General features: G+C 39.5%; 1 protein-coding gene across 4 annotated transcripts in view; it reads right to left on the reverse strand.

Moving 5' to 3' along the window:
• The window catches only part of LOC107753999 (protocadherin-7-like), a 139,515-nt gene extending 117,249 nt beyond the window's left edge, over nucleotides 1–22,266 (reverse strand). For all 4 annotated transcript variants that reach the window (XM_016570297.1, XM_016570296.1, XM_016570299.1 and 1 more), the window contains exon 1: nucleotides 18,415–22,266. In XM_016570297.1, the coding sequence (XP_016425783.1) occupies nucleotides 18,415–21,501 (3,087 nt within the window). In that variant the 5' untranslated portion in view covers nucleotides 21,502–22,266. The remainder of the gene's footprint in view (nucleotides 1–18,414) is intronic.
• Nucleotides 22,267–23,372: the final 1,106 nt, after the last annotated feature.

The raw sequence follows: 23,372 nt of genomic DNA on the forward strand, positions 1-23,372 counted from the left end.
CAGAACAGTAAAGAAGATTTTTAGCTGAAACCGTGGTCCTTGGTGTTTCATATAATGCAAGTCAACAGTTACCATCACTTTGAGAGTCAAAAAAACATATGCAGACAACACAAAATTAATACTCATGGCTCTTGATGATATATCAAGGTCTTATGAAGCGAAACAAATGGTCTGTGCAAGAAACTGAACATTATTTACAACATTTACTTTGTATTACAATATTTTATTTATCCTATAGGAAACACGTGTAGAAGTAGTTGTAATACTATGAAAGCCAGATGTGTTTTGAAGGCCTCATGGCCTGTATGACAGAGAGAAGTCACACGGGAAAGAATGGGATTTTAGCTGAAGTTGTGATGTATTCAAATTTCAAGTATACAAGAATTTCAAAGGATGTTTCTTTTATTAATTTTTCTTTTCATTTTAATTTCATTTATGATTTGAGTAGTGTAATACTTTATTATTAATTTTCCTTGAGGGTATTTACCTTTTACATAAGGGAATATTTTATCACTGGCGTTTTTTATTAAGAACTTATTTTGTACAACTTGCTGAACAACTGTTGTTCAGCACTGTCAAAATCAAAGTCCCGCCTCAAACACATCAGCAAAACAGAAAAACTTATCAGTGTACGTCAATATTTGAAAAATGGCAATTATCGACCGATATATCGGCCTTGGCAATATATCGGTCAACCACTAATCTAGAGCCTTGGCAAATGGTCCTGATGTGCATTCACGATAGTCTGGAGAAACTTATTTCACTTCATAAGATCTCAATGTATCATCAGGAGCCATGGGTATTAATTTAGGTTTGCCTGAATATGCTTTTTGGACTCTCAAAGTGCCGGCAGCCATTGACTTACATTATAGGAATCACCAAAGACCATGGATTCAGCTAAAAATCTTCTTTACTGTTCTACTAAAGAAAAAGACATCTTTTACATCTTGGATAGCCTTTGGGTGAGTAAATGAACAGCACATTTTCATTTTGGGTAAACTATCCCTTTAATGTAGCTGATCTCTTCATGTTAAGTGTATTAGCAGTGCCTCAGTATAGCTTACCAGATAGGGGGAGAGTGGGGTAAGATGAGCCAGTGGGTAAGTTGACCCACCCCCTGTATCTTGCCAACTGTACACTTTTATTGTCATGTGACCATATATTTTGAAACCACCCATAATTTCTGCCAGACTGTGAAAAGAAGAAACACACGAGAGGAGTGGAAGGCACCCAGTTACTTTAAAAACTGTTTTTGGCTTCTCAAAGTAAAATTTTAGCATAACATATGTAATGGCTGTTACATCAAAGTAAATTTATCCAGGTCTAAAAATATTTATGATGCATATAAGTGATTTAGCAATGTATAAAGCAATGTAAATCATTTAGCTAAATATTAGCTTGAATTAGTAAGCAAACTAGTTTTTTTGCAAAATGGCAGCTATGGGGCAAAGTGAGCCAGCATTTTATCTTACCCTACCATAAGGCACTGAAGTTAAGTTAAATCTCTGAAGTATAAACTGGTAGTTTAATGTGATAGTACACAACTGATTTAGTTTATCATATATACATATTATTATTTGTAGTTTATTTGATAGGGACAGTGTACAAGTGCACCAAATCCATATCTGATAAGAACCAGAAGATGCTTTTCAACACATTATAATCAGATATATCTTTCCACCTGTAGTCCCTAATGGCCTGTTCGACATTGCAGAAAAGCTACCATGCCAAGAATCTTTTGACTAGATTGTTCATTAGTTTCATTGACATGTATTCCTTCATTCTAATTCGGTTTTTTATTTTAATTTTACTCAACAAACTCTCTGTTTAGTCTGTTTTTGGGAAGATTACAACTTTGGTGTTAAACATATTGTTTCAGAAATGCAAACAATTAAAGATTGAAATTTTCATTTGGCTTTTTTATGTTGTTTACATTAGCTTTAAGAAAATAAATACGACTGTTTGAAAAAGGAAATTTGATTATTAAATTAGTTTTTAAAAGAGGTAAATTATCTTTCAAATTTAACATGGGTTTGAACCAGATTCAGTCAGATGGTCAGTTTACAACCAGATGGTTCATCTTACCCACTGACTCGGGTCAACTTACCCCCACTCATTTTCCCTTATCTTGAGGACCACATAAGTAAAAAAGTGGCTCATTTTACCCCACTCTCCCCTACACTGAAACACCTGCATGCCAATGTATGTTGAGCCAAACTGAATGTTGAGTTCCTAAATTGCACAATATATCAAATTAATTACAATTAATAATATCAGCATATGCAAACATATACATAACTTAACTATTACTATAACAACTATAAGAAATTCCATATTAAATGTAATATTCCAGTGGCCTTTTAGCCTGTGTTCTTTTTCCATTTGCATGAGTTGAGATCCAGACCCTGAGAGCAGCACCACCGAACTGCCCTACAGTCGTCTGGACAGTTTGCACTATCCAGACCCACAGTGCTTGTATTCAGATTCATTCTCTTCCCACCCATTCATCTCCCTTCGGATCTGTCTATATTCACTAACCAAACTCCAGCACTTTCACCAAACTTTTTGACTGAGTGGAGAAAGAGAAACAAGGGAATGGCTCTAAGGGAAGACAAAAAAGAGAGAACAAGCAGAGAAGAGAGGATTTTTTAACGATGCACACTCGATGGAAGCATATGGAGGGTGTTTGTGTTCAACAGTTGCATCGACAGATTTTTATGGAAAAAGAAAAGGCCTCCCATTAGTCTGTTTCTAAGTGTTTACAGGCACACAGCATGTTTGTGAGTATGTGCGTATGTTTATGTGTGTGTGGGGGGGGGGGCATACTTGTCATTTCACAAAAGTCTGTTTAATGCATCTAGAAACACACACATACACATGTACACTTGATGTTAGGATAAATATTTAAATTAATTCCACCAAATCACCTAAACAAACACACATAACTTACATCTGCTTGAACTTTTATTTACCCTACAGCAAACTGAGAACTAAACAATATCATATTTCTCTGTTTCAAATACGGTTTACCAGAACGAATGTCCGTTTAAGGCAATTCGGTCCAATTGGTGGCCATTTTGGAAACACCTTCAAGCAGCTATTTTCTATATATAAGCATGGGACAGCAGGTTCTATGGACTTGAATGGGGATAGACCGATTTTTTTTAAGCCTGTTGACCAAGCTTATATTTCAGGAACCTATTTCAAAATATAAATAATTTGCACTGCAAATAAATATTGTCTTAAGTATTTTTGTCTGGTTTTCCAGTACAAATATCTACATTTATTGATGCATATTGGAATATAATATTTTCTTGTTTTAAATATAAACTCACTTAATGTTAAAATATTTATTTTATTATTTTAGTTTTCATAATACAATAATTAATATCTTAATCCTAGTTAAAAAAAAAAAACAGTAATATATTTATAATACATTTATTTCATACTAGTTCAAATCTCTTCACAAATCGCTCGAGACTTACGGTTATGAAGTTCATAATTAAACTTTATTTGGAGTATTACTTGTGTACAAAACTTGTATACAAAGCCTAAAATGTGTTTTAGTGTCACTATTGATAAGGATTGTGTGATCTTTGAATAATATAAGCCTTTAAATGCAAGATAACTGAAGTATACTTGGATAGTTCCACTTTAGAACAATCACTTCAGTATATCTTTAGTTGGACTTCAGCACTACTTCCACATAGTTAAAATGCATTAAGCACAAAGTTAGTTGTTCCAGTTTAGCATACTTTAAGTGTGCCAGTGTAGTATACTAAAAGTACAATTGCAGGGTATTTTTATTAAGCACTTAAATATGTAAATGTATTTGTAGTATACTTAACATGAAATAAATGTATTTCAAATACATGCTATCGTGTTTATTTTTCACTAGGGAAGTCATTTTGTTTCTCAATTAAACGTAAACCTAAAATGAAAGGGGAAAAAAATCCTACAGCCACAGTAATATTATTATTATTATTTTTTTCCATCTTCAGATCTCAAGGTACAGTATTGATTAGTTATTTACTGATGAAAAAAAAATGAAGCTTTTGTCATTTCATGCTTTGGTACTGCGGCCCCTTTGAAGCCAGATTATCACAATCGATATCACGAATATCACAATCACGATATCACAATCAGTCGCGTTGGTCAGGGTATAAGAACACAGCCTCTATTTAATGTTTCATGGGCTTGTTTAATGCTATGTTTGAAGCATATCCAGGACACCTTTGAGATGTATAGCCCTTGAAACTCTCTTTCTCTTCTCTCTTGTTCTGTCTCTCTGAGATAACAACGTAAAAGAAAGAAAAAACAATGCTGGCTAGCAAAGTTGGTGTTGTGTGCCAAGAGTTGCAAAGCTAGCCAGGTCTGCAAGTGCTTTGCTGAGTTATGTGCCGGCGTTGTAAAAGCTAGCGTGCCCCTCGCTCACGGCTAATTGAATCCACTGAATTGAGTGATCTCCAAAGCAAAAGACACAAATTATCAGTAGCCTTGAAAAGCACTCCCGAGGAGGGCCTCCTAAATGGACAGCACACTGTGTGAGACACTGAAAAGATTTGTCACAAACATCAGCCACTGGCCCTCCCATGACTTTGGCCACCACTGCTGAGGGCAGGTGGAGAACAAAATGAACACGATTTTCTCACACTGCAAACAGAAAATGTTTGACAATGTAATGTTCTTATTAGACTTCTACATTGCTTAGTGACTAGCTGCAAATTTGTAGAACTGTTGGACGCACTTTTAACAGCTGTCAGCATGTTAACAAGTTTTAATTCACATTTGTAATTCATTAGCTAACATGAACAGTATTTTTACAGCATTTACTATTCTGGGTTAACATCAATTTCTACATTTACCAATATCTACATTTTCTTTTAAATAATTACACATTTTCATTTGTATAAATTATTATTAGTTAATCTATTGTGAACAAACGTGAATTACTAAATGAAAAAAAAAAGATATAAGACTTACATGACTAACATAATTAAGACTAAGCAGTTTCTTTAAAGAAACTTTAAATAACACTTTTCAGGTCTCCATTGAGAATCTATAGTGAAGGTTAAGTCTCTCTCAATGTAACACGGTTGGTGGTCTTTCAAGGGGGTGGTGAAAGACGTGCTGAAGTAGTGACATGCCATTACTATAGAAACAAGATGGCATTTAAAACCCATACATTCTAGATTAGCATACATACATAAGTTTAAAGCTAGCCGTTCCCACGAAACCAAATCATTTAAGTGTAGATACGGTGGTATTTTACAGAAGAAGAAAAAAATCACAATGTTGCTGATGGTCCTCAGTTCAACGGGGAAGGGAAAAGAGAGTGAGAAAGAGTCTTTCAAAAGGATTTTGGAGAATAATAAGGCAGCACACTGCAAATCGTTCAGGTATACGCTAAAGGTAGGAGATGTTCCTCTTGTGTAGCAGCATGAGCTCATAATCTCTCCTCACACACACACACACACACACACACACACACACACACACACTGTGTGACGCATGAAAATGAGGGTCTGTCTGGAGTTCTCTTAAAACTGCTCCAATTATTTTTAAGTGTTCTCCATACTAGTGCAGAATAACTATGGGTTTAATAACTAGTGGGAGGTTTTTGGGAATATCCCATTACAATGTAATCTATTATAGACTACAGTATGTGTAGTTGGAGATGTATGGTGAGCCACAGAGGCTGAGTGTAGCCACCATTATACAACAGAAATCATGTACCTTTCTTTTAATAGTCCTTATTTCTTTTTTTTATAGCTCTGTAATACATCTAAAATTAATGTAATAATTGCTGATTAAAAATGAATTGCTCAGGAAGAAAAGAAAGTCACGGTTTCTTCTGGGACTTAACTAATCTTCTTTTCTTGTGCCAATATGCTGAATGTTTTTAATGTACGTGTTACTCTGACGGATTGTGTTGTTGTTGTCCGTGACGGATTTCATTTAGCAACTGGCTAATAGGCCGATAACAAACATGAGCCGAGGGTGGGAGGGCATTCTCTGGCACATGTGAAGCTGAGGTCGTGTCTGTTCCCCTTCGGCCATTCTCGCTGTCCAAGGCCTGGCCTGTAATTTTCAATGGGTTGTAGTGTCCAAGTGTTGCTGTGACCCCTACCTCTGGAGTAAATGGATTAGAGACGAGTCGCAGAGGAAGCCTTGATTATTTCCCCACGCCCCACAGTAAAAAAAATAAGGGGAACCCAAGACACTGGCACTCCGGACCTGTTATTATATTGGCGGGACTGCTGCTGTTGAGCAGGTCTGGGAATTCGAGATCACAGGGGTCGAATGACCGGACATACACAACCTAGTGATTACAGGAGCTGCTTTGAGAATATATGGGAGGACTGGGAAGAGGAAAAGATAGAACGATCTCTCTCTTTTTATATCTCAGTCCCCTTTATCAGGTTTTAATTCAGGATAGTATTTCTGTGTAGAGAGCTCAGGTAGACTCTATAAATCTAGCTGGTGAAAATTAAATGGCCATAGACCCAATCCTTGCAGAGGAATTGTTTTCTGCCCATAAAATACTTTATTAGAGAGGAGTTTGCCTGCCTCTTCCATGTTTTTCTCTTCTCTGTTTCCATGTCTCTGTTCAAGGGCAACAAAACCAGGGGGACCGGTTCTTGTTTTGCATGCATCGACTGAACTCAGTCAGCTGAAATTAAAATACATACACTTGATTTGTTTTCATAATACATTCCAGGTATTGACTTACTATATACATAAGTAAACTATATACTAAGTTTGGGATCTTTCTTTCTTTCTTTATTACTTTAGCATGTAATAAATTGATCAAAAGTAACAATTTTCACACTTAACATTTTAAATGAATTCTCTTTTTCTATTGATTCAAAGATTCCTTACAGAAATATCACAGTTTCAAAAATATTAAGCAGCACAAACATATTTAATTGTGATAATAACATGAAACAAGTGTCACTGAAGACTGGAAAAATGGCTGTTGAAAATTAAACTTTGCCATCAGATGAATAAATATCATAAAAAATATATATATATTAAAATAGAAAACAGTTGTTTGAAATTGTAATCATATTTCACAATAGTACTGTTTTTTACTGTATGTTGATCAAATTTAAAAAATGTATAGTAGCTTACTTCACTGTCGTTTTTGCATATTATTTTATTACAAAAAATTGACTTTATGTAACTTTCTGCCTTCCACTCCACCCTAAGAAATAAAAAAAGACGTGCTTGATCAAACATTTATCCACAGATGCACAAAATCTTCAGAAAGACTAAATCAATTAAAGAAAACGAGAGTGCGCTCATCCCTAGAGAACAGTGTTTAATAGTTGAGCAACATTCGGCGCACACACATTAGAGTTAGCATGTTCTGACAGGTGCAAGAATGAAATATTACATGTTCATTTGTGCACCGTAATTAAACAAATATAATGATTATGGGGGGAACTGTGCCAAGAAGATTGTGTTTAACTTACATTAATTCTAATTAGTGTACTGTTGACAATTAACTATTTACACAGTTTATATATTGTATCTCTAATTATAATTTGATCGCAAATGTGGACATTACAGATTATAAATAATGAAAAGCACAGATTACGTTGGAGATGAAAATTTGGATATATGAGTTTACAATATTAAGAAAAACAATTACAGAAAGACATTATAAAAAGGTAGTACAATATTGAATCTCAATTTTAGTGAGATAACCTTTCAGATTGAGGCATATCTGAACCTTAATCGAATTTGCCAATACTACTATGGAGAAGCCCTGCCTCATGAATATTAATTTGGTTACAAGAATGGACAGTGAGATAAGGTTACAGCACAACCTAATTAATATTTATGACCTAAGCAATTATTACATCATGAAGTCACAAGAAGTCAGTTGGTGGCGCCACAATTTAAAACTCGTTCTCTTGCTGTCTTTTTTTCTCTCACTAATTCATTATTTTTTTAATTTTCATTCACACACATTTTTTTCAGCCATGTTATAAGTCAAAATTTGACTTCTTAAAGTTTAATAGATTGAATGTATTGGACTAGTTCACGGAGACGTGTTTTTTGCATAGTAAAAGTCTAATACGACCCTAATATAGCACACACACATGCTTGACACCCAGATCATTATTCACAGAGTGAACAAGCACACTTTCATGGCATAACCCACCTTAAATCACAATATAATTCACCTAATCACCCGTCTTATTCCGTACTATGGCAAGTGAGGGAGGACACCAGATCACAGCGTCTGAAATTAACATGACTGAAAAGGCTCAGGGGACTCCATAATTCAGCTGATTTTATAACAGGCTCTCATAAACTCCTGAGCGTGACCTTCATTTTTCAAAGGCCGCCCTGCATTCCGTGCACTGACAAGATTTATTGGCCAGCACTAATAGCCTGGTCTCTCTTTGGTGGCCTCTCATCGATATAACGCTTCCTGGCTAGCCGGGTGAGGTGGCATGTGATAATGAATATTTTTGCAGCTTTCGAGCATTCAGGATTATGTTTTGTGATGAGAATGCACGCTCAGGCAAGAAATAGCATTAAAAACCTTGGCACGCTACTAAAACACAAAGACAATGCAATTTTTCTTTGAAATTCATAGCCACCAAGACTACTTCAGTTTTCTTATATCTGTTTACTTACGGTTTCTCTGTCTGCAGCTTTCTTATTTCCTGAGATCTATCGAGAATCACACACACATACACACACACACAAGCGCGCACAGACACCTTTCCTCGCATGTAGCTAAGTGACAGTGTTCTTGTGATGGAATGGCTGAACCGTAGAGGCCCCTGTTGCAGCGCATTTTCTCTCTCTCGCATACGAACGCACAAACACGTTCCCACACACACACACACATACATACACACACACACAGAGCACCTTGGCCTTGCTCTTGCTCCTGAGATGCAATGCCACACAGCTCTCCCACAACTTGATGGATGGCCGCTGAACCTTCCCTCTCCTGCCTCACACACACACATAATCTCATTTGGGAATGGTCTGGACACACACACACAGTAGTAATCTCTTTTTGCGGCTTGCGGAATGACACTGTGGCAAAAGAAATGGAAGGCTATTGGTAGACTCCCGTCAGTTCTTTCCACTTCTTATTCCATTCCGTTCGAATCCATTTCACTTCAGCCGCATCTCTTCTCCATACCAATGAGGTCCCGGTGATGAGGAGCAGTCTCTTTTACACAAATATGTAAGACTTTGTGCATTATTTATACTGGCCCCAGTGTTCAATCTCCACTTATGCAGTCAAGAGATCACAACTCACTTAATATTTCAGACCCTCATGCTCGTGTGCTTCACACTGGAGAAGAGCAAATGTTAAAAAGACAAATAAATGGCTGGAGATGGATCGTGTGCGTGCTCGCAGGTATGTGCGTCTGATTTTGTGCCTGTTGGTGACAGATATGGGTTATGTCTCTTAAAACCATCTGGATTTGGAAAATGATATTACCCGTCTTTAGATGTCAACACATGCAGATGTTTCATTGTGGAATTAAGTTGTCAATCATTCTTGGTGTGCAATATTACAGCCAATAAACATCTATCCATTCGGCTGAAGCACATTTTGATTAGACAGCAGCGGTGGTATGTGATGAGAGAGTATGTTATGGTGTCACCCAGAAATGACACTTATATATTGTGTATCCTTATTCTTTCATGAAGGACTAGTATGGCCATTTCATTTGAGTTCCTCAACTGACTTGAGACTTGTTCAACAGGCACATGCTCAAACACAAACACTTGGCTTGATATGCCCTGAAAACTTTGATGTTTTTTTTCTTTCTCCCACACACAAAGAAACACAAACATCCCCACTGCATGTATGAGCATATAGAAACCACAGGCCAGCGGTTCTCAGCATTTTTGTCCCCAACAATATTCAAAAGCCCCTAAATAACTAAAATAATTACATTTCATGGCTTCAGGCACTTAAGAGATGTTCTTCAGGGATCCCACATCTATCTATCTATCTATCTATCTATCTATATATATATATATATATATATATTAGAGCTTGGAACAACTGGAAATGTGTATATTAATTAGAAAAATGCCCATGGTATTTTAAGATTTGATTAATTTACATGACTTTTCCAGGTGTAGAAATCACACTTTTACAATTAGGCTATAATATACCTAGGTTTCCAAGACTGTGAGAACCATGATAAAGGATGCCAACTGTTTTTGAGGGGGTAAATTAACTCTCTTCTTCTTCTTCTATAAGCAATAGGTAACATGCAATATCCTTAATAATATTTGCATTTTTAAAATTTAAAAATAATCAAAACTGACACTATTTACTTTCTTACTAAATGTTTCTGATCTTAATGTTAAAAATTCACTTAGAAACGAAAGGGTTAAAAAGTAAGAGGGATTTGCGACATCAGCTTATATGATTTCACTACTCCAACACCTGCCATAAAGAGCACTTCTCATGATCCTGATATCAAGTCCCGCCCTCTAGAAATGCATCACATTACATAAGTATACTGTCAACAAGCACCGTCCTTCGGATGAGACGTTAAACCGAGGTCCTGACTTTCTGTGGTCATTGAAAATCCCAGGATGTCTTTCGAAAAGAGTAGAGGTGTGACCTCGGCATCCTGGCCAAATTTGCCCATTGGCCTCTGATCATCATGGCCTCCTAACAATCCCCATATCTACTGATTGGCTTCATCACTCTGTCTCCTCTCCACCAATAAGCTGGTGTGTGGTGGGCGTTCTGGCGCACTATGGCTGCCGTCGCATCATCCAGGTGGATGCCGCACACTGGTGGTGGATGAGGAGATACCCCCTGACAATGTAAAGCGCTTTGAGTGCCTAGAAAAGCGCTATATAAATGTAATGAATTATTATTATTTTTTATAAGTAAAATGGGTTGCAAATATGCCAAGATGCACACATCAGACCACATCTGGCCGTGAATATGAACATAGTCCTATTAAAACAAGCAAAAGATCCATTTCAACCATCTGATCCCTGTTTGTATTCTTTGTGTTGACAGTGAACTATTCCCCTGTGTTAGTTTGGAACAATGCTAAGTGGTTGTGTTTAAGTGGTTTTTACAAGCACCACTTAAACACAGACAGGGTCGCGGCTGTGAAAACAATTACACAAATATACACAAAACAACAGACGCACACGCCGAGTCAAACCAACGCATATGTTCACTTCCTCTGACCTGAAAATAGCCAGAGAGGGAATAGAGGTGAGCTGGCATTTCAGAACCATAATGACGTAAAACGTGAGTAAAACAAACAATCGCAGTGCTAAATTCTGACTGGATGAGCCCCGCTCACTGAATTTTATATTATTGCACCATTGCTACATTGCTTGGCCACTGTATCCTAAATAAATAGTGTTAACTATTTCTGTTTTGCTGTTGTTTTCACTTTATGAAAGCAATAAGCCATTCAAGGATGTGCATTACAGTGATTTCACCGCAGTTAGAGGGCTTTCCACTTCGCATTCTGCCTAAAAACACTCCTCAACTGTAGTAAAAAAATCACTGTAATACACAGCCTCTCATGGCTTATTGCTTTAATAAACCCTTATACTGACAAGACACACAAACACACACATGACAGGCAGAAAATAGAGAGCTTAAAACTAAAAAATCAGCAGTATTACACTAGAGCTGTAACATACGTGTATGTGTGTGCGAGTCATAATCCAGTGCGCCCTGTGAGTTTGGACACCGTCAGAATTGAAGTACAGATGGGGGTTAAGCACACACGGTGATGACACCGGCACTTACAATCAGCACAGCAGCAACCAATCAAGAGATGATCTCACTTTTTCGCTTCGGCCCCGTCGCTTCTATTCCACCCGCAACTGTCGCTTTCATCATTTTAGCATGATAAATGTTACAAGTACATCTCCGTAGCTTCAATCAAGACTATTCACATGAAGATTGAGGAACAAGAGACTATGAGAGAGAATATAATAAAGAATAAAGAGAGGAGGAAGGCGACAGAGGGACTAAGAAAAAGAAAGAGAGGCGAAGAATGAAAGAGAATGAGAGAGACTGCAGGCACGCTCGAGCTACATCATGCTGTCAACGGGCAGCTGAAAGGATAGATTACTTACAGTAACAGAAGGAGGAAAAAAAGAAATCAAAGAGACGTCGCAGTACTACTTGTAAAAGGTCAAGTGAAATCACTACAACTGCGCTCCGAGAAGAAGACACATTTTAAAAAAAAACGCAGCTGTATTTTTGAACTGTTTTCTCTGTTAACTTGGACTTGTGCTGTATCAAATAGAGCTTTAATACTTCTGGCTAAAGTTTCACAGGTCATTTACATGTACTGTTTTACATATGCCCGTGTCGACACTGGGCACAAGTGAAACGTTGACCTGTGCATGCAAATGAAGAGTTGGCCTCTATTTTCCAAAGATGATCTGTGATGTTCAGCTTTTTATTTAAAGGGGTCATATGAAGCGATTTCAAGTTTTCCTTTCTCTTTGGAGTGTTACAAGCTGATTGTACATAGATAAGATCCTAAATGGTTAAGTATATGTGTATGGTAATTACAGTGGTGGCCAAAATTATTAGAACACTAGTGTTTTCACCAGCTAAAAAATGGTTTTAAGTCAGTTATTTGAGCAAACACTGCTTTAAACGCAAAGGATGGCCACACCAAATGTTGATTTAATTTAGTTAATAGAAGTTAATTGATAAAGAAAATCTATATATGACATTATTTTTGACAACATCCTCATTTTACAGCATTTTAACACAAGTGTCTAAAACTTTCAGTACTGTAGCTTTGCAAGTAGGTTTCTTGAAGCATCTTGGAGACGTTGCCACAGTTCTTCTTGATTTAGTATGTCTCAGATTGTTCTTGATCAGATCTCTGTGTGGAGCACTGGCTGTTGTCAGTCTCCTTGTGCAAACAAAAATCTCACTGGATTATTACAATTAATGACAAAATAAATATTTGGAAATGTAAACTGATATTTCCTACTGACACACTACAGCAAAAGATTGATTGAAAGACCATTTTTTTAACTGGTGAAAATACTAGTGTTCTAATAATTTTTGCCACCACTGTAGTGAAGTATAATATTTGCATATGCATCCGTTTCAAAAGTCTCTCATTCTCTTTATCTCCTAATGGAAGCCACAATCACGCATGTGCGCTGTCTTGAGTCGCATCTGTACCTGTGACAGATTTGGTCAGCATTGGTCATTCAGTGCTGGCATTAAGCTGACAAGCTCTCCCTAATAACACAGCAATCAAGCCTGCAGCTGATCTAATTCTGTCCTGGTCTCCATTACCCAGCAATTCTGTGCCATCGCATGGCGTGTTATTTAATGTGACGTGGCGATGATGGCGTGTAGTTAATTTTACGCCTCTGTATTGTGATTAATAGAATATACGGCTGCTTGTAAATGCAGCTTGATTGCTTCATTGATTGAAGGTTTATCCTCAAGTCTCTTGACAAACATTTTTTTTTAAAAAGAACTGTAAATAATTCAAATGAAATATTTAACGTTAATATACTAGAAAATCTAATTATTTAAAGGTCGCATACATGTACACGCTTAACCTATTTGTATCTTTTAACTCGCAAAAGCACTTTGTATTTAATGAAAATAAGCTTCTGTAATTTGCGTGGATGTTTTGCTAGCAGCAATACACGGTGAGTTCCAGAAGTACAGACAAATACTCATAAACAGCCAAGCGATCGCATTTGCATGGCTGTGTTTTTCTATTGCTTGCACATGTCCAAAATGAGTGATGATTTGGTCCGCCAAATACATGTATGTAAAGCAAATGCAAGATGGAAAGCATCGTAAAGGCTGAAACCACAACAAACAAGCCACAATGACCTCAACAATCTTTACAAATCTCAGCAATACACTCAGACAAGACTAAATATGGAGATGGATTAGTACAAACCAAACCATTTTGCACTCTCAAAAAAGAAAAAAAGAACGAAGAAAAAAAAAGCCAGTAACTGGCAGATATTTGATTCAATTGTTGATCTTGGCTCAAAATTAAAAGGCTTTTATGAACCCAGCCCTGTTTGTACAAAATAGGCCAGAATCCTTTTCATCAGTGAATGACACTCATGCTGTTCGACTGCATTTAGTCGCCTCTGATCTAGAGTGTTATGGAATCATGGGGAATGATTAAAGACTGAATCTATCAGCGTTCGTTGGTTTAAACCACTAACAATTCTGGATACAGCCTTTTTTAAGTAAATTTCACCCCTGCGTCTTTAGAGAGCTGAGTGAGAAGAATTCTATAAAGCAGACAGAAAGGAATGAAAGAAATAATTATCTCCCATCAGAGACATTAGCAGTGTTCAGACCAACTGAATATGTAATGCAACAAAACCATAAACCAACAGTTGATAACACTTACTAATGGCGAACAACCAGTTTCATTCTTTTTAGAGAATGCCCAAGAAAAGCATTAGATGCTGAACGCCATGAAACGCCTTGAAATATTACCTTTTTGGCTAGCAGGAAGGTGGCATCTCCCACCTGCATTAAGGTAAATTAACGACATCTTAAATGTCCCATGTGCAGCGAGACGTGGAAACACTAGTGTTGTCCGGTTACCTGTCTGGGGCAAACAACGTGGTGTAGTTTCTGCTATCAAGACAGAAGACAGTGTGTGTGTGTGTGTGTGTGTGTGTGTGTGTCTGTGTGTGTGTGTGTGCGTGGGTGTGTGTGTGTGTGTGTGCATGAGTTTCTGTGTGTAAGGAGATTAGTGGGATGTAGGTAACATGAAACCAGACCACACATTTATGAGGCCACTGCACTCGATCCCGCTCAACACTCACAAACACACACACTAACACAGAGAACAGTAGAGACCTTTCTCTAGCCTGTTAACAGGGCCCTCTTTCTAGTTCCTGTCTCTTTTACCCTTTCCTCCACTAGACAGAAAAAGGAGAGAGGAAGGGGAAAAGAGAAAGCATCTCAGATGTCAGACCACAAGAACTGAAATCAAACACGATCAAAAAGAGCCGGGCCTTTTCACAAGGAGAAAAACACAGGTAGTTTTCATGGATGACTTCACCAGAGGGAATTGTACAGTGAAGAGAAAATTAATCTTGTCCATAAAACTAGGTATTTTGAGTCAGCTGCAAGACACCATTATTAATACCACTGTATGTTCTCCATCATTAATTTATGTTACGCGTGCACCAGTACATCTAGTCCAGAGAACGATGATGTCATGTGACCTGCTCTGAAACTCAATAGTGTCACATTTACTAATTTATTCGATTTTAACATCCAATGGAAAGTTTAATGCTACCTAACATTATTAAGCATCTTACTTTTTAACAATAAAATGTATTTTCCTCAATTACTTTATTATGACTTTACAGTCATTTAATTTAATTTAATTAATTTTTTTTTATACCACCGCTATATTTAATATAGTTGCATTAAATACATCAGGGGATGCACATTTGATTTAAAAAAAAAAATGTGAATGTGAAATATATATATATATATACCCTTGTTGCATCAAAGGTTACTACTTACAATGTGTTTTTGCAGCGTCAAAAGCATTGTCATTGACTGATGAATAGAATAACCAATCAAAAGTGTTTAAATGAGTCACTGTTTAGAAGAAATCCCTCAAAACAGCAGTTTTGTTCACAGCGAGCTCACCTACTGAGATCTACACTTTTTCAAATCCTCTCATTATAACAAACAAGGTGTAGACACAATCTAAATAAGAAATTAATTATGTAATATAGTCAGCTTTATTTATAATGGGTTTTGCAAGACAGCGAAACTGAAGTGATTAACAGCTTCAGAGATTATAAAGGGAGTGTTCTTTCCTCACTTTCTGTGTATATATACAGAAAGCTGTATTTTTCATGCTGCTGATGTTTCATGAGTGGTAAATGCATTTAAATGCAGGAGTAATTCTACTAAATTATAATTATTTGTGTGACTGACGAAGTAGCGATGATTGACATTATGATAACCATAGCAACATTTTGGCTTGCATTTTAGTAAATGTCTTGTGGTGGTGAACAAGAAGCGTGCATGCAACAGTTTAATCTGTTTGATGATATCCATTTTAACCAATTGTACTGCTTTAAAACAGCGCCCTCTGTTCAACCCCATACCTTCCCCACACACAAACAATAAATCAATATATTAATAAATAAACGCAAATTCTATTATTTGACATAAATAATCACAATTACAGTATTGAAGGAAAAAATCAACAATTACGTGTTTTTTTTCATTATTGTGCAGCCCTACCACACAGCTGTAATTAAACCTTACAGCAGTATGACACTCATCAAATCAGTGATTCATCAAGAATTAGTGGCTTGACTCCATTGTGAGTGCGCCTGGCACATTTTCCCTTCATGATGAGTGACAGAGAAAGAAAGAGATTGGGAAGGAAGGTAAAGATGGATAAAAATAATTAAATGAAAAAAAAATAAGAAGGTCATCATAAATGTCAACAAAAATGTTCTCTCATTAAATCCAAGTTGGAAACATATTAGGCTCAAAAATGAAATTCTAATGACTTCTCTTTATAAAGTATTTGATATAGACTATTATGCTATCTTAATGGGATTTTCCGAGGGCATGTTGGCTACTCCTGATAACGCTCAATAAAACATCTAAAGAGCCCCTCTTAAATTGTCAGCAGGGATGTACGTAATGACGCTGGACTTGATCTCGCTTCTTGCCAAGGACGCTGTAATTGCAAACTGGTAATAGTGTAGAACTCTTTTGCTCAGCACCCTGTGAAAGTCTGCTACATTTGAATGGACAAACAAATGGACGGCTCGTACAAAGCACTGCAGCTTTCAAATAAAAAGCAAATAAATAATTATCTAAGCAGAGTACTTGGACACACAATACATGTGCCGGGGCAGCAAATGGAGGCTGTGTTTAAATATGCATGAGATGTCCGAAAGAAACATGGGCAACAGAACTCCTTTCGCAGAGAAGTGCAGACGCCTAAACACAGCACATCAGAGGGCTGTTCAAGAGGGTAGGAGAAAGAGGAGAGATGAAAGAAAGATAGGACAGAGTTGTCAACAGAAAAAAAAGGGAAGCTGTGCAAGGAGCCAGAATTTGTGAGGAAGAAAAAAATAGAATGAGAAAAGAGAAACAAGTGGGATATTGGAAAGAAGCAGCAGGCATAAAAATGGAGAGATGAGAGTAGGTGTTTCTAAATACACAGTGGGGGGGTAGCTCCCAGCACAAACCAGGGTAGATTTGTAAGGAAGAAAATTCTATAAAATTAGTGAAGATGTGTAAGAGAGAGAAGGCTAGCTTGTGGCTTGTGTTTAGAAAGGGCATTGTTCTGGAATGCAAGAGAGGACACTACTTACGCCATGTTATGGGAATCAATAATGCATTAACCACCTTAGAAAACACATGAAACGACAGGGCAAGTGTTCTTTTCCTGGCAAATCTGGACAATGAAAGGGCTGACTTCATTTTGAATTAACCTCACCAAGCAGCGGAGCGCTCCACAGGACAGAGAACAATAATGATATGAATTGATTATTTCACATGTGTGCCTACGAATTTACAAAGCCATTTCATGGCTGCTGTAATAAAGGGCATTTTATGCTTTACATAATGGCACAAACAAGGAGAGTACAAGAGAGGTACGGTGTAAAAAATAAAGATAAGAGAATGAGAGATTAGAGAGAGAGAGAGAGAGAGAGAGAGAGAGAGAGAGATGAGGCCAGATTTCACTGCTAGGTCACTGAATTGGTCCAGGCACACAAGTGCACAGGAATGTTAAATGTGACCTCCCGCCCAGATGTTCCCAGTCTGTTCGGATAAGCACGCTAAAACATGACACCACATCTAACATTCCACCTTTTTCAGGCTTTTCTCCCTCTGCTTCATCTCACTCACCCCTCCTCTATACTGCCTTCCTCCCAGAAAGAGAAAGAAGTAGGCATATTTTGATAAAAGAGGTTGGGTCGTGCTCCAGACGCAAACCTACTGCTGAGACGGAATAGCTGTGAACCAGAGCCATATGTGATCCCATTCGATCTTCAGATGCACACACACAGACAAAGGTCATCAACGCTGACACCCGCATCTGCCCTACAACTACACTAAAAGACGTGCCAATGTGTCCACAGCGTGGCCTCCGCACCCCAGGTGGCCCGGCGGATATGATATCCCTGACTGAAGAATGCCTTCATGTCGCTTTTAGCATTACATCTAAATGGTACTCTGAGGCGAAGCAGGTCGATACAGGGAAACAGAAGCATCGGCTAAAAATACATATTTCCAGCATGATAGTATTACAGTGTAGGCTGAATAGTGTTGGTGTTTATAGACACTCAGATAAAGCTTGAAGATTCAAGTATGAAAAATGTGATTGATGTCATAGATTCAAAATATATTGTTCTTACCTGTTTGTTGTACTTGTTGATGGTTTGGCTACTGTACTCAGAACAGTGGTCTGATCCGATGGATATGTTATCTCCAGTGCCGACAAATGTGTTGGCCGGCGGCAGGTCCTGAACAGCCTGGTGCTTTTTTCCTGCCGTTGGAGACTGAGGGTGCAGCTGAACGGTGGGCAGGGGTGAGCTGGATTTGTAATGGCGGGCAAGATCTGGGCTTCCGGGGCCACCGTTGACGGAGCGATAGCGGCCCATTCCCGGACTGTCCGACAGTTTCTCGTTAACGCCATCGTAGCGCTGCCCATTTGGCTTGGATGCCTCGACGGTGACGATGCTGCTATATAAAGGCTGTTTAGACTTTTTCTTATTCTTGTCTTTCTTGGGTTTCTTGCCTTTATCATGTTGCTGAGGAGTGAAGAAGTCTTCATGGTCTTTCTTTCCAGCCTCATAGCCGTTCTTGTTCTTGGGACGGCAGTAGCGGGCCATGACGACCACCAGGATGATAAGAATCACCGTCATGATGCCTGACACAACTCCTATGGCGATGCTCAGTCGTTGCTTTCCCAAGTCATAGTTGGGGTCTCCTGCAATGTCAGCATTGAGCGGCGTACCAAGACTTTTGGCAACTTGCGCCTCTACAATAGTAGAGTTGGAAAGCGTTTCGTTGACGTAGATGTGGACCAATGTGGTGGTGCTTTGTGACGGAACCCCGCTGTCGTTCACTTGCACAACTAGTCGATGAAGGCCAAAATGTTTTTGCTCTAGTTTGCCAACTAACAAGATCACTCCAGTCCATGCATCAATTTCAAACAACTTAAACGGATTGCCACCCACTATTCTGTAGCTGAGGTTAGCATTAATACCTGTGTCGGTATCAGCAGCCGAGACAGTCCTGACCACCGTCCTTATGTTGCTAGAAGGAGGAAGCAGCGTGTATGAGCTATTCATTGGAAAAGTGACAGTGGGAGGATTATCATTTACATCCATTACAGAGAGGGACACCGTGGCCGTAGCTGACCGGGGCGGATCGCCTCCATCAACAGCTTTGACACGGAATGAATATGTGTTTTTTTGCTCACGGTCAAAAGCCATGTTTGAGAAGATGGTACCTGTGTTGTTGTCAATGGAGAAAATGTCTTCCTGTTGCTCAATGTATAGACTCATGTCTGCATTTTGTCCTTTATCGGCATCCATGACCGTTATCATGCCAACAGGGCTGTTGGGTTGCAGGTTTTCCTGTATATAGAAAGTGAACACATCCTGCATGAACTTTGGCTCGTTGTCATTTTTATCCGCCACCAGGACAACCACAGTGGCTGAACCCTGCAGAACAGGCATGCCTTTGTCTTTGGCGATAACTTTGAACTCATATCGTTCCGTCTGCTCCCTGTCAAGTATGGTGTTGACACGGACGTCACCGGTGTCTGCATCGATGGAAAATATTCCATTCACAGAGGAGTCCAGGGAGTAGGAGATTTCTGCATTTTTGCCGCTGTCTGCATCTAAGGCCACTACTGTGACGACACGCTCGCCGGGAGCATTGTTTTCAGGAAATGAAACTTCCACTGTGCTTTTGGTAAAAACTGGTGGATTGTCATTCATGTCCCCCACTTTGACTATCAGTGAATTGTTGCTAGAGAGGCTAGGGCTCCCAGAGTCAACAGCAACAATGACCACGTTATACTCCTGCACTGCTTCATAATCAAGTGTTGCTGATGTATGGAGAAAGTACTTCTTTTTATTCATTTCGCCCTCAACCTCACTAGCAGGTTTGAGCTGAAACGGAACATCTCCCACTACGGTGCACGTCACTATACCGTTCGGCCCTTTATCTCGGTCTGACACTTGGACCAGAGCGATGGGTGTATCAACAATCACATCCTCTGCCACATTAGCCACACCGTCTTTGAGAAAAATGCGTCCGATTTTCCGAATGTCGATATTGGGGACATTGTCATTTTCATCTTTGATGTTGATGATCACTGTCGCCTTGTCAGTCTTAGGAGGCTGGCCACGATCACGTGCCATGACTGTGAAGCGAAGCTGGCTCACATCTTCACGGTCAATTCTGTGCAAAACACTGAGCCAGCCAGTGCTCTCGTCGAGACGCAGCAGTCGTCGCACCGACTCTGTGGCTGCTCCAAAAACATATTCAATCTGTCCATTCACACCAACATCGGTGTCGCCCGCTTTCAGCTGGAGAATGGGGGCACCTGGTGAGCTGTTTTCTGGCAGGTCTGCCTCATAGATGCTCTTTTCAAAGCGTGGGGTGTTATCATTTACATCAGTGATCATTACCCTAAGGATGGCTTGAGAGGAGCGTGGGGGGTCGCCCCCATCTCTAACACGCAGAGTCAGCTCATAGGAGTCGCGCTGCTCTCTGTCCAGTGCTCCTTTGATAATTAGCTGCGGCTGCTTCTCGCCGTCTGTGGTGTCAGCAACTTGGAGTTCAAAGACGCTGCTACGGCTCGCCCCCTCATCGAACCTCCGCTTGCCCATGTGAGTGTCAACACTGCCAGAGCCGGAAGTGCCGATCCGTCTGACAGAGCTCTCGCCGTTGTCCTGAATTAACTCGTATCGCTCAATTCCATTCCGACCGAAATCTCTGTCGGTGGCCGTGGGCAAGAGATAAAGTGTGCCAATGGGTCTGTTCTCCTCAACGGAGAGCGTAAGGACAGGTGAGGGAAAAGACGGCGTGTTGTCGTTTATGTCTAAAATAATCACTTTGCCCTCGAAGAGATCAACCCAGCTCTGCGCGGGTCCTATCACGGACACTTCGAAATCTATAAAACATTCGTTCTCATCAAAAATCATTTGACACTGCGGCAGCTTTTCGCGGTCTATCCGCCGCTCGTTCGTGCTCAGGTCTCCGGTCATGTTATCGATTTTGAAGTACTCGGAGCCGGATTCTAAGGTAAAAGTCACATCCATGCCAGCCGTGATGCCAAGGTCCGCGGCTACATTGCCTACACGGACATCGGCAGGACCCTCCTCAGCTAGGCGGTACCGGAGCACTTGCTTGGCTGCGGGCTGACTCAGCAGCTGCAGAATAAGAAAGCAGTAGCTTAAATAGTCCACAATGCCTGTATTCCTCATTTTTCGTCGTGTGTTTTTCGGCAAAACTGTACGTTAATTTTGTTTAACAGCTTTTTCACCTTCTTCTCGCTCGTGTTAAAGCGCCTGTTTCTCGCTGTATGCGTTTTCACAACCGGATACCCCTCTGTGGTTACCAAACTCAGACAGAATAGCGCATATCTGTTATCTTTTTCCCCCTCTCAGACTAGGATCTTGCTATTCCCCCTTTTCATTGATTTGTCCTTCAAAAATATACACAGCACTGACAGAAAGTCTTAACAAATTCATTCAACATTAAGCTTGAAATAAACATGCCAGAAATTACTTGCTGAGACTACTCCGTGTTTGCCATGACTTGACATCGCCGGGTCTTTTCATTAAAGGCAGCGAAGCCAGATATTCAATCCACTGCGCAATCAGTTAATACGGTTTTAAATCCAGGCTTCCCAGATGCGAACTCTCCGCTCCAGATGATATCCCACCATACGGAATAGAAACTGAAATATCAGAACTTCTTATGCTATAGATATAAACCGCAAATGATCTGCCCTCTCCGTGTGCCGTGTCCGCGCGCACAAGATTTCACCAGTCCACTCAGCGTCTAATAGTTCTCACTTGCACCAGAGAACGAAAAAAAAAAATCTCCGCAGTGCCACTGTGCCGTTCAGCGTTAAGGCAAAATGCAAAACTGAGCAACAACGGAGTTATAATCCTGGCAGAGATGCTAGGAATGTGATATTAAAATTCCAGCGCGAGGACGGTCCCTCTGTCCAGCGCGCGCCTCTCACCTGCAGCAGAAGCGCGTGTGTAACTGCCGCACTCTGCGCGCGAGTCTCTCTCTCTCGCTCCCTCACTCTCTCTCTCTCTCTCTCTCCACCCCCTTCGCGCTGCGCTCCCTGTGCGTCAAACAAAGCTCAACTTGATCGCTTAGTTTTACTGTTTGAGGAGGGTCTCTTCTTTTTGGTTCGCAAGGGCATTTTATTGCAAGATAGTGTATAAATAATGTACTCTCCAGAAATGAGCATTTGGAGACTGTTGGAGGTTCAGTGTGCGAAATACCAAATGCTCTGTTTGACATTTTAAAGGGAATTACATTTCTGCTGAGGCTGGCGTCGCGCAAATCAAAACTGGTTAGCCAACCGTCAACTATCATAAAGATGTTTCAAAGATGTTTACGTTGTACACATCTATAGTAAAGTGATAAATAATGGCAGTACTTGTGTTTTGTCGATGCACTGCGCGATACTGAGCGTAACGGAATTGTTGCTATGGTTACATCCTATTCAAACAAGACTTCTATAAGCATATGCGTCTATTTAGCACATTTTGTGTTTAGTCTAATTTTGGGAAAACATATATATTTGAATGTAAAATGCGTACTTTTAAGAATGCGTTTTACACTCTGTCATACTGGGATATCCTGTCTTATAACTAGTGCAGTTTCATAGACTGTTATTTTAATAAACACCAGCGTGTCAGCAAAAATAGGTACATCATCATATGTTACAATACATTCACCTTTAAAACCATAATTCCACAATATAACATTATTCTGTAGGACTGTAAAAATAAATGAAATAAATCTTTTTTGTTTGCACTCCTTCTTGCTCCGCGCATCCTAACAGTACTCTATTCATTATCCCACTCCCTGCATCCCAGATCATCTCGGTTTCGATGCCCCTTGTGGCTTCCCGGTCTGTTAGAATATAAATGTGTGTGGTCGTTTGTGGTGAGATTTTCTCTTCGTCACGAGTATGTACGCGGTGAGCTCTTCTACTACTTGACACCCATTCTTCTCCATCTGTTATGGACATTTTGCGCAGAAAAGGCACCACGGACAGCGACGCTCGGTTGCCTCACCGGTGTGAAGGAGTGAGATAGCGAGTGCGGTG

This window comes from Sinocyclocheilus rhinocerous, unplaced genomic scaffold (genome assembly GCF_001515625.1).
Source record: "Sinocyclocheilus rhinocerous isolate Xijiao unplaced genomic scaffold, SAMN03320098_v1.1 scaffold2336, whole genome shotgun sequence".
Taxonomy (NCBI): Eukaryota; Metazoa; Chordata; class Actinopteri; order Cypriniformes; family Cyprinidae; genus Sinocyclocheilus; species Sinocyclocheilus rhinocerous.